This window comes from Tursiops truncatus, chromosome 8 (genome assembly GCF_011762595.2).
Source record: "Tursiops truncatus isolate mTurTru1 chromosome 8, mTurTru1.mat.Y, whole genome shotgun sequence".
NCBI classification, from domain to species: Eukaryota; Metazoa; Chordata; class Mammalia; order Artiodactyla; family Delphinidae; genus Tursiops; species Tursiops truncatus.
In genome coordinates this window covers 62,039,328-62,051,721 of record NC_047041.1, presented here as the reverse complement: position 1 = coordinate 62,051,721, position 12,394 = coordinate 62,039,328, and the positions used below count along the sequence as shown (strand labels likewise).

Genomic DNA, 12,394 nt, shown 5'->3' with positions numbered 1-12,394 from the left:
CTAATAGGTGGGGCCAATAGATGCGGAGAGACAGGGCGGGAAAGGCAGGCTTGAGAAGGAACTTGACTCTGGGCCTCTGTCTCCTCATATGTAATATGGCCCTTAGGGGAGTGCTTTCGACTCCTTTCCTGACGGGTGGATGGTTAAAGCCGGGTGTGTCTCCTGTGTTGACTGGTGACCCATACTGTCCCTCAGCACTCACTTCTGTGCCTTCTAGTTAGCATCGGGGAGATCCTCCTTCCAGTCTCCCACTGGTCATTCTGCCTGGCCACCCAGCCCTGTGGTGCTGGAGGCCTGGAGCCCCCCTCTAGGCCAAGAGAAGGATGGCCCCACTGAGGCCTCTGGCTATGTCCTGGAGCATGAGAGGACAGATGGGAGTGGTTAAGAATGGTGCCAGCCTCACCTCAGTCAGTGGCCCTCAGTCAGACCACTTTTTCCAATTAGGAGAAGGAGGAATGGATAGAGAAGAAGAATGGTAGAAGTAACACTGGGCTGGGAGACAGGAGAACTGGTTGTGTCCCAGGTGTGCCACTTATGACCAGACTGACCCTGGGTATCAATGGCCCCAGCTGTAAAATGTGGACTTGATAAGATGACCTTCCAGCTCTTACTATGAATTTGTGATCAGCCCTTGCTCAGGTTACCTTTGTACTCCCTGGCCTGAGCTGATACTCCCACACTAAGGCAGACCCACCTGTGCATTTGGGTGGCTCTTGGGGGTGTGTATGTGTGTTCAAGTGTTGCTGTGTACCTTTATGACTGTTCCTAGGTAGAGCCACCAAAGAGGGTAGCGCCATTGTCCCTGAGGTCCCGAGCAGTGGCGAGGTGGGAGCTTTACCAGTCCGCAAGGTCAGACCCAGGCCCAAGACTCCTTAGCATTTTTGTGGCACTGGGAGGTTTAACATGAAAGGATGTCCTGAGCCTGGCCCAGCAGGCTGTAACGCCCCTTCCCCGAAGGTGCTGGGCCTGGGCTCAGTGCTTTGTCTGTCTGTCTGTCTGCCAGTACCCTATCCAGCTGCTCCCATGCGGTGGTGGCCTTGCTCTACCCCTTCTCCTGGCAGCACACCTTCATTCCTGTCCTCCCGGCCTCCATGATTGACATCGTCTGCTGTCCCACCCCCTTCCTGGTTGGCCTGCTCTCCAGCTCCCTCCCCAAACTGAAGGAGCTGCCTGTGGAGGAGGTGGGCCACCTGGGGAGCCAGTGGCGGGGGGTGGTGGGGGGGCGGTTGGTGTGGAGGAAGGAAGGGACAGAAGGAACAGAAACCCCCAGGAGGGGTGGGGGTGGGGGCCCGAGGCTGCTGGGATCTTCTCCTTTGTGTACCCAGCTCTTATCCTTTCTCCTTGGGAGGTCTTTCCCTGGCTGGAGTTATTCCTGTTATCTGACCCTGGGAATCCAGGAGGGCTGGAGGCCTGGGAAGGGCACTACAGGGATTCATATCGTGAATCACTGTCCCTCGTGACTCTTTCTCAGGCACTGATGGTGAATCTGGGGTCTGACCGATTCATCCGACAGGTAAGAGTGGGATGCTGCAGAGCATGGCCTGACCCAGGGTGGGTGCTTGTTTGATGCAGAGCACCCAACACTGTCACACACACGACTCCACCTTCACAGCCTGATTGTTGAGCCCTCTGGGTTCCACATTCACAGAACAGACAAGGGTAGAAAGAAGCTGGTCTGAGAAGTCTTGACCTCAGCAGGATCTGCTGTTCTGGTCGGCATCGTCAGCTTCTGGAAGGCAGTGTGAGTGTGTGAAGAACATGGCCTGGATCCAAAGGCTTGACCTCTGCCCTCTGCCCCCTCTGAGACACATGATCTTGAACAGGCCTCTGAACGTCTCTGAACCAGAATTCTCATCTCTAAAACACGCATGGTGATAACACCTGCCTTGAAATGTTGCTGGAGGATTATACATGACACACAGAATGCAGTGGAATGTAAAGGTTTGCAATCATTGTCAACTTCAAAAAGCCTCTGTTGGTGGTGGAAATCCTCCTAGCTCTCTATAAAGGAACACAACCCAATGCCATAGCCTTTGGGAATGTAGTCTGTTACACACCACTGACAGAGCTACGACTCCTGGGTACGAACGTCACGATGCAGACACTGAACCAGAATACAGAGACAGGCACAACAGCCTCGCCTCACGCCTGAGACACAGGCTGGGCCACAATCTCCCCTCCCCCAGCCAACCGTGCTTCCCCCCTGGAGCCGAAGATGGAGGAACTGGGGAGACTTCATCGTGGTGCTGGGGTAGGAAGCCCTGTTGGTCCTGGGCAGTGAATGCCACCTGCTCCACCACTTTTTATCTTTGTGACCCTGGCCAAGTTTCTTAACCTCTCTCTGAGCCTCAGCTTCTCATCTTAAAATGAGGTTGATAATAGTATCAGGGTTCTTGGGAGAATGAAACGAGATTATATATTCAGGCTCTTCAAACAGGGCTGGCACGAAGTTAAGTGCTCAGTCAGTGTCACTGTGTGGTTTCCTTCTCCTGCAGATGGATGACGAGGACACGTTGTTACCTAGGAAGTTGCAGGCGGCTCTGGAGCAGGCTCTAGAGAGGAAGAATGAACTGATCTCCCAGGACTCTGACAGCGACTCCGATGATGGTGAGTGAGGCTTGCCCCAGTTAGAATCAGTTCTGGTCCCAGACTCCCTCTGCTCTGGGCCTGGGCCTGGGCCTCATGGGGCTTGGACCCTGATTCTATGCACCAGACCCTTCTGGCTAGTGAAGCTCAGGTATAGGACCTTGGTCTCGCTTTAGCCTAGAATTCTCTAGCCCCACTAGTGTGGCTCTAGGAGTTGTGGCTTGACTGGGTCTCAGGGGAGAGAAATAGTGTGGTATTTTATCAGAGGGAGTTCAGAAACTTAAACATTGGGGCTGCTTCTAGGGTGGCCCAGGCTACAGAGCTACCTCTTGCCTCTAATTCTCTACCTCAGGAAGTTTGGGGAGAAAAACCCTGAAGACAGTTGGCAACCGCAGAGACTCTTCTCGCTGACCGGACACTAGTTATTCCTCCCTCTCAGGCCCTGCCTCGAGCCACTGCAGGAGATGGAGGGAGCTTCCTCTTCCTGTGAAGCCAGGGAAACCACTGAGGGTGAGGGTGTGTGGGGAGTGGCGCTCTGGTCCCTAATCTCCATCTTCATTCATCCAGCAAGTATTCCCCAGCTTCCGTGTTCAGAGCACAGTTTCCGACCTCCTGGCTCAGGAACGAGTTACAAGCCTGGGAGCACAAGAGCTAAGGTTTCAAAAACAGAGAAGTGGTTCTGGCTGGAGTTCCGTCGAGGAGAGGGAGACACCACCAGCTGGAGGCTGGGGATGCAGGCTCTTGACCTGAACCTCAAAGATTTTCTCTTCTCTTCCAGAATGTAATACCCTCAATGGGCTGGTGTCAGAGGTGTTTATCCGGTTCTTTGTGGAGACTGTTGGGCACTACTCCCTCTTCCTGACCCAGAGTGAGAAGGGGGAGCGGGCCTTTCAGCGAGAGGCCTTCCGCAAGTCTGTGGCCTCCAAAAGCATCCGCCGTTTTCTTGAAGTTTTTATGGAGTCTCAGATGTTTGCTGGCTTCATCCAAGACAGGGAGCTAAGAAAGTGTCGGGCAAAGGGTAAGGCCAGAAGAGCCTGGGGTAGGGTGTTCTGGGGGGATGTCAGGAGTCCTCCAACTTTTCTGCTACCCACAGGGCTGAGTAGCCAGGCACTGGTGAGCTTCCATCAGGAAGCTCTTGAGTTATTAGCCAGGGCAGGCCTCCTAACATCCCTTTTCTTCTGAGAGAGACTGCCAAGGGCACCTTCTCCTCCTGCCCCAGTACGTGCATTCACAAGCCTGGGCACAGGCTGGAGCCACATGGCAAGAGTGGGGCTTATCTCCATCTATCCCCGCAGCATTCACAGGTCCTTCCTTACTCAGAGAAAAAGACCAGACTGTGCAGTTTAGGGAGTCCTGAGAATCCAGGGTTGAGAAAGCCCCTGAAGAGAACTGAGCTAGCTCACTGTCTTAGGTTGGTGACAGTCTGCCCTCAGAGCACAAAGGTTATCTTATCTCTGTTATTTTATCAGCTCTGCCCACCTTAGGGCTTTTTCATCTCATCAAGACCTTTCTAACCTCAGGGTTATTATTTATTCTGCCCACTAATACTGTCCATTTAGTGTAACAAACCTTTTGAAACAACATGGTAGTGTGGTCTAAAAGGAGCTGGAGAAGGTGTCCACTTGGGGGCAGCTCTGTTACGAGGAGTGGCATCCTCACCATAATGCAGCTCAGGAACGTGCACTGGGAGGCAAGGGGCTCTTGCCATCAGCAGTGAACATGGGCCAGTCTGATAAGCCCAGTCTGAATGGATGAGCCAGTCTGAATTTTGGTAGGATGCTCTTATAATTGCAGATCTTCGGTTTCCCCCTTTTTGGGATCTGTGCCCTTTGGTCTCCCTCCAGGAGGCCTCCCCTTCCCTTCCTCCAATGACTGTTCTCTTCTCTGTTCCTGTTTCTCCTCTTCCCCAGGCCTCTTTGAGCAGCGAGTGGAGCAGTATTTAGAGGAACTGCCAGACACTGAGCAGAGTGGAATGAACAAGTTTCTCCGCGGTTTGGGTAAGTAGCTTTGTCACTAATGAGACATATTCAGCAAGAAGGGAGGGTCTGGGGGAATCTGTACCCCAAACTACTCTAAACCCATGCCAGTATTTATATCGGGGCTGTAGACAGAACAGGAAGAGATCTCATAGAGCCTCACCTAGGTCAGGTCTTCCTGGGTGCACTCCTTCCTGAGTGAGCACAAGGGCCATTAGGATCAGTGAGCTTTCCTCGAGGCTATAAGGGGTCTAACTACAAAAGTGGCAGCACCAGAGTGCCCTTCAAAGAGCTGAGCCAACTAAATCACAGCATCATAGCATGTCTCACTTTAAAAGGAAAATTGAGACTGAAGAAGTTAAATGGCTTGCCCAAATCCATACATGATTAATACCAGTGCTCTGATTAGAGCTCTAGAGTGTTTTCACCATCCTGGATCATACCTAGCTGTAATCCAGTCTTTCTAATCCTTCTCTCCCACTGAGAGGGTTAGGGCTGTTGGAAGAGATGATACTGAAACATTCTCACTCTCGCCCTCCTCTGGCCCACAGGCAACAAAATGAAGTTCCTCCACAAGAAGAATTAAGCCCCCTTTCCCAGTAACAGAGTCCAGTGCCTTGCAGAGCCTGGAGCCTGGGGAGGGGGCCCAGCCTTGGACCCTCTGGGCTGCTATGGCTGCTCTGCCCCCACAGACCCCACCCTCCAAGCCAGCCCACCTCTGCCTTCACAATATCCCAGGATACTGTTTGTAAATAATCTGCTGTAAGCTTTCTTATCTGTTTCTGTAACGAGCAGAGAATCCGGTAAATATTTGTGTATTCCCAAGAGGCCGGGTGCTTTCCTGCCCTGCCCGAGCACGGATGAAGTTTTGCTGGGTGCTGGCGACTGGCCAATTATGTGCAGCTGACTGTCTCAGCCGAACCACTGATCTTCCCCTGGAGGCTCCTGGCCTGCCTGCCTAAGGCCCCTGCTGCCAGTCTCGGGCCCTGGAGAGCAGATGCTGTCTTGTTATGTACAGGACTATTTTTTTTTAATCTTAGAGTTTCTATTTTTTTCTAGTAGTCCTCCTCCCCTAATCCTCTGTTTCTGAAAAGCAAAGACCAATCAACCCCCGTTTGCAGCATGGTACCAGGCTCTTGGGCCTGGCCTTCTCCTATTCCTCCCACCTTTGTGATGGTCAGTGAGTCATGGGAAGCCCACCCCCCAGCTCTGCTAGTGTTCTCTGGGCCCGGCTCCCACTCAGTGGTAGCCATGATGCGGTACAGGGCATCCCTCCTTCCCGTCATCTACGGGTGTTCTCAATAAACAGTGTATAGTTGTTTGGGCCCAGAGCCCCATGTGTTTCTTGGCTTTATTATCTAGAGTTCTCTCTCCAGGGGAATGGGCTGAGGCAGGCCCATCAGGGATGAAACACCTTCATGCAGGGAACTGAGTACTTGATTTAAGAGTTTACCTTTAGTGTGGGTCACTGACCTCCCCTGAAATTGAGTTCTCTGGCCCGAGCTGTATGACTGCTCTTAGAAGATACCTAATCATTGCTCTAGCTCAGCTTCCCTCTCCAACAGCTAACTGTTCAGATCCTATGTGTTTCCAGTGATGGAAAGAATGTTCATTGCCCCTTGGCTCCACTATTAGGTGAATCTTGACATTTTCCTATTCAGTATGAAGCCCTTAAGACATCATTGGGTATCTTAACATTGGTGGAGTCAAGCCCAGCTAAAGCCAATCCAGGGCTGGCTTATAGCCCTGGCCCATTGTCTACGGCTCTTCCATGTCACTCTGTGAAGTTTTTTTTCCATTGGAAGTCTAGGTGTGCATATAGAAAATTCTGCTATATTCCTTGGAAAAGCAAGGAGAGAAGCAAGGTGGGGAATATGGGTGGCTTAGGCTTTCCACTCACCCAAGGCCTTCACAGAGCTGAGACCTTGAAAATTCCCAGGATGAGGCATTAAGCTGGAAGTCTCTTCATTGGTATTGGCTTTGAGTCTGGTGGATTTGAATCATAGAGTGAAGTTTTCCTGTCCTTCCACCTTAGCCTGCTTGTTAAACAGGAGATGATCCCTTCCTGAATCCCCTTTCCTTCTTTTCCCCATCTCCACTGAGCCCTGCACAGGTCCCAACCTGTCCATAGTTTGGGGTTGCTGTCTGCCTCATAAAGCAAAGTAGAGGGTTTGTCTTCTGGGAAGACAAATTCGTCTTCTCCTCTGAGAAAGCCTCTTACATAGTTGGCTTTGGCATCTTCCAGGAATAGGAGGGCAGGGATTGAGGCCTCATGAGTCTGGGTTTTCAGCTGAGGTAGAGAGAGAAGACAGTGGTTATAACTGGAAAGTCCAGAGTAGGGTGTTGTTACCTCCAGAACTTGTCACTGTTAACTCATCCTGGGCTTCGTGAGTCATAGAAGTGGATTCCTTAATAAAATAAGTTTACAAAAGGTGCTATTTCTTTCTCCTTTCCTCTCCCTCTCTTTTTTAATGTGGCTCCACAGAATCCTCGACATGTGATCAGATCACAAGGTATATAGGTGTAAATTATTATTTTTAAAAATCTGTAACTTGTATGTAGCTTTAAAGTACAGTGCATTTTAACCCTAGGGGTTCCCGCCTCCTCCCATGGCCACAGCTCTCATCCCAATCTAGAAAACCGATATTGGTACACAGTGGCTTGGAATGGGCTGCAAGGGCCCGTACAGTGACTGCTCTGTGCCTCGCCCAGAAGTCTCATCTGGAAGGTAGAGGAGGGTGTGTCCAGGGGGCCTGGTTTGGGGTTGACAAAAAGTATGTAGGGCTTCTTTCCAAGTTCTGCTTTCACGTGATCTCTGGACACCTAAACTGATGGTTCTCAATCCTAGCAGATGCAACACTCTTTCTCTATAGCAAATACTGTTAACTCTCCCTTTTACTATCCTGAAATGAAATTCATAGATAATGTAACCTACCTAAACACATCTTAACTGTAATATAGTCTTAACCATAATATAAAAGGGGAGAAATAAAAGGAAAAGTATTTTGTCATAAAATAACATGTACTTAAAATATGTGAATGCTTGGGCACAACTGTATTATAAGTCATAAGTCAGATGCTTACGCCCGTACACAGAATTACTGTGAATGCAACAGCTACACATGCAGAAAAAGTGTTGAATTAGCAACTCAGATTCTACTAAGTGGGTGTTAACCACTTAGTAAGAGAGTTTTCTGAAATGAACAATTTTTGGCAATATTTTAAACAAAACACATTTTGAGCTTCCCCTGATTTAAACAATAGTTGGAATCCTGGAAAACCGAGAAGTATATGAAACCTGCAAAAAACAAAAACAAAACAAACACAAAAAACCAATAACACATCTTTTTGATTCTGATTGTGTGTAAAATGAAGGTAGGTTCTAAGCTAGGTTTTCCTTCGCTGTTTAGAGCAGCAGTCCCCAGCCTTTTTGGCACCAGGGACCAGTGTCACGGAAGACAGTTCTTCCAGGTAAGGGGTGGGGCTGGGGGGTGGCTCGGGCAGTAACGTGAGCGATGGGGAGCAGCAGAGGCGGCTTTGCTCACTTGCCCACTGCTCCCCTCCTGCTGTGCAGCCCAGTTCCTAACAGACCGCGGACCCCTGGTTTAGAATCAACCCATACATTGCAGGACATCAAGCATCTCTGGTTGCTTCCCTTCCATAATTGTGACCAAAAATGCTCCCGTACCTTTACAAAATGCGCCCCCCCCCCCCCCCGAGGATGGTGTCCACACTACTGAAAATAACAGTGCTTAGACAGTGCCTTTCTGGGAAATTGCTCAGGGGCAGCGCAATGCTGTCTCCTCTACCAGAAGTCCCAGTGCCTATGAACTGTCAGCCCTCCTCCATTCTGGAGTTAAGAAAGGCCCTGGGGTTTTCTCCAGTAATCGGTCTGCTAACTTTTAGAGCAGGGCAGGTTGCGCTATTAGATCTTTCTGAATGCTCTTTTCAGTAAATTACCATGCTCTGGTAAACACAATGTTGAAATGAGAAGTATGGGCTTTTTAAAGGCAATATTTTGGAATGCTCTTGGAAAGCAACTGTGGTTCACGCTGGATGGTATGTGGAATTAGGACCCCAAGAAAATTATTCTAATTATATCACAGATCAGTTTAAATTGTGTTAAAAATAATACCCTTTGTTTTGCAAATAAGACTTATAACTCACCTTGTACCCCAAAGGACTGATTTATAAGGATACATAAATTGGGGTTTTTTTTTTTTTAAACCAACTTTAAGTAGAAATGAAAGTAAAACAAAAACTGGGCTGCAAAACAGAGCCAGAAATGAAACATACACTTAACCTATATTCTTCCTAGGGGCGACGCACAAAATTAGTTTCTAGAGCCACACAGTATGGCATTCCAAAACATCTTGAATTTACTTGCCTATGGGCTGTGGGGGTGGGTGTAATTTAAAAGGTCATGAAGTTCTAGAATAAGAGAAAATATTACTTTTCAGCACTGACAAGCTACCATAACTTGTAGTTCAAGCTGTCTATTTATATTGCTTTTTAACGTGAAAGTAATATGCATTTGGTTAAGGAAGAAACAAACTACCAAAGCATACATCATCTTCCTCACCTCCCAAAACTCATGAGGAAAAAAATCCCTTCTGCATTGTTCTTCCAGAACCTTCCCATGCACGTACAAGTTTTTCTTTTGTTTTGTTTTTTTTTAATCCCAAAGTACGTCGAACTCTCATTATCTTTTAACGGCAACGTAATCTGAGAGATATGGAAATTCCCATCTTGAAAGTGCATCAAAAGGCCACAGCTTCTCTTCTTCCGCGCAGCCAAAGCGGAAATTGAGTGCGGCGAGGCAGGCGACATAGGCTGTGCGCCCACGACGCCGCACTTGGACACTGGCCGGGTTAAACCTCCCGCCTCGTCCGCGCGCCACGGGCCAGCCCCGCCCCCTGCCGGAAATGGCGGATCGGCGCCTATCATGCTTCCGGCCCTGGGGTGGGATGGGACAGAGATCAAAGTGACGCCGGAACCAGAACCTCACACCCTCAGGAAGTGGCTCAGCGGCAAGGGAGAGGAGAGCGGCTGTGCGGTGCGGACGGTTTGAGTGCGCCAAGGACGTCGGGCGGTAGGGACCAACGAGAGCGGCTGCTAGGGCGCCAGCCTCCACAGGGCTCCAGCCGCTGGCATCCCGGTAACTTCCCACCCCGCAGCGCAGGTACGCGAGCGCTGCCTGCCTCTCGCCGGTGGTGCACGCCTTTGGCTGCTTTTCATCCCGGGCTGGCTGCTACTGGGCTAGCTAGCCATCGCATAGTAATATTTATTTGAATTGAAAAGTTAAAATCCTATTTAGCTGGTTTTGACAATGAGGGCTTTTGCAAATTATGTGGCGGACATTTCCCATAAATTGGAAGTCACAGTGGCAGCTCCGAGGTTTGAATAACAATGTATTTAAAGCACATTCATTAATTATTAGGCTAGAAATATACTTAGCAATTCAAGCTGATAGAGAATTTAGCCGTTAACCTGAGTTAGGGGGCACCTGTTAAGTTATGGGGCATCTGCTCCCCCTACATGGGAGAATCTCATCAACACCGTGCACTTATCATCGGCCACTAAAGAGGCAGTGGCAGTATGGGTCTCTGTGCCTACCGGACAGGCTAATCAAAGCTCGACAATCTAATGCATGAACTTTTCCTATGCATCGGCTATATTATGTATCTCAGCATTGGCACGTTTCACTCTCAGATATAAAACCAAAGCGTAAGGTTTGCCTTTGGTCCTATGAAAGATAAGCACTTGCTCTAGGTCCGTGTCCTCCATTATCTTGAACATGTTTGGCTTTTCACCAGTAACCCAGCTTCCTTTGGCAACAGTATTACCTGGGAGTAATCAGAGCATCTCCCCAGTTATTACCTGTAGATAATGGTGAGTGAGCAAGCCAGAACATGGCAGCTCACACAGATCAGCAGCTATACTCTTGAGGCATCCTCCCTATTCAGAATGGCTGTACTAGTGACTGACTTTCATACTTAGCATCCATGTCCAACAGCAGCACCTCCATATAGGATTGGGATGAGCATTATCCCACCCAGTTTCAGGACAGTTATACTGCAAGGTTCTAGCAATGAAACCTTGGAGGAAGCTAGCCATAAAGGGACTACTGACCACCTATCCTCCCCCTAAACCATATTTTGCTGCCAGCCCCACCCCAATTCAGTCACCAAGTCCTGTCTGTCCCTTATGTCTTCTGAATCCTGTCTTCCATCCTCATGGTCCCGCCTCCAGCCTTCCACTGTAGCCTTGTGCCCTTAAACTACAGCCGGGCCAGAATAACTGTTCGCTCCATGTTCCTCTCCCATATAACACCTCCCAACTTGCCTAACCTTTCCAAACTGGGTTTCCTAAATGCATGTTTGCTCTTTCCTGTGTTTAGACCACTTTCCCATTGACTGAATCACACCAAGGTTAACTGACTTGTCTGCTCGGGTAATAATGGTTCACTTACATGCTGGTTACTAAGAGCGAAACACAAAAATTTAGTAAATGCTTTCCATCTTACTTAATCCACACAATCCTCAAGTAGGTACGTTTACCTAAATTTAAAGATGAGAAAACTGGACTAAGCCTAAGTCACACAGCTATTAGGTTTAGATATAAATTTCAAATCCGGCCTGAATCTTAAGACACTGTATTTACACATTTATGTATCTTCAGTGTCTAGAAGGCATTGAAGCTTCCCTATTGTAAGTCCTCCAAAAGACATTAAGGGAAACCCGATTTTTACCTTTCTCCACCAGTACCAACAGAAGATGTTAATGATCGTTATTAGCTTATCCAGCTGAGTGCCTTCCTGACACCTTTAACTCTCCATTATACAAATCAATTACATTTCCTCCCCTGTCTTTCCTTACATTTGACCATCCCCAATATCTTCTGAAGGCTGTCATGACAAATTAGTCTCACAGAAAGTCATAGTTCCCAGTCTATTTATGATCCCACAAAACAATACAGAAACCACCCTCTACCAAACTAAACATGTAAGTAGAGTTTTAGGGGGCTTAAGTGCCATCTTAACTATTCTTTGGTCAGGGTTCTAGACTGCAAGTTCTATTATGGGCCAAAAAACTTTCAAAATCTTGGAAAACTATACCAAATTATAATTTACCAGGATCTAAGAGGGTCCTATCTGCACACAAGCATTGCTCATCTTCTTGGTTTTGCAGGAGGTAACAAACCCTAGGAAACCTGATTCTGGTTTCTGGCCTTTTAGCATTCCCCAAATTTCTCTATTAGATACATTTCACGCTGGAAGGAAAATCATTAGCATTTCATGATGTTATTTTTTTGAACATGAAGACTCCTATGCACAAGGACCCATAAATCCTGACAACTGCTTTCTAGAATCTAAACCACTCTGATGTGTAAAAGCCCTGGTGTGTTTAAAATTCAGACTGTTGGGCCCCATTCCAACATTTTGATTAACAGAATGGTTTGGTCTGAGATGAGGAAGCCAAGTGTAAGAACCTTAAACTGACGAAGTAAGTCCCAAAGAACCACTTCTATCCTACCACTGACCCATCTTTCCAACATGACTCATCAAAATCTTGTAAAGATCATGAGTTTTCCCCCTTGACATGGAACAATTAAGGGCACATTGTCCCACTCATTTATAAAGTCAGAGCACACAATGCCAACAGGCCTTTCAATGGTATGACGGCACCAACAGGTATCATTCTCGCTTTGTAAGTGAGAAGCCTCAAATTAGGTAACCAGCCAAGGCCTTATTCTCAGTGTTGGTGCCATCTCTTCCATACTTTGAGGGGAGCTGGTGGAAGAGCCCAGGTCCTCAAACCCTTACTCCTAGA

At 48.3% G+C, this 12,394-nt stretch overlaps 1 protein-coding gene across 19 annotated transcripts in view; it reads left to right on the top strand.

Annotated features, from left to right (window-relative positions):
• DENND2B (DENN domain containing 2B) overlaps positions 1-7,581 on the top strand; it is a 176,018-nt gene extending 168,437 nt beyond the window's left edge. For 18 of the 19 annotated variants that reach the window (XM_073808580.1, XM_073808585.1, XM_073808577.1 and 15 more), the window contains 6 exons: positions 1,004-1,181; positions 1,472-1,513; positions 2,496-2,607; positions 3,365-3,604; positions 4,497-4,583; positions 5,114-7,581. In XM_073808580.1, the coding sequence (XP_073664681.1) occupies positions 1,004-1,181; positions 1,472-1,513; positions 2,496-2,607; positions 3,365-3,604; positions 4,497-4,583; positions 5,114-5,148 (694 nt within the window). In that variant the 3' untranslated portion in view covers positions 5,149-7,581. Of the gene's footprint in view, positions 1-1,003; positions 1,182-1,471; positions 1,514-2,495; positions 2,608-2,938; positions 3,097-3,364; positions 3,605-4,496; positions 4,584-5,113 lie in introns of those variants that run through there. The other variant, XR_004527917.2, reaches the window with a different exon arrangement.
• Positions 7,582-12,394: the final 4,813 nt, after the last annotated feature.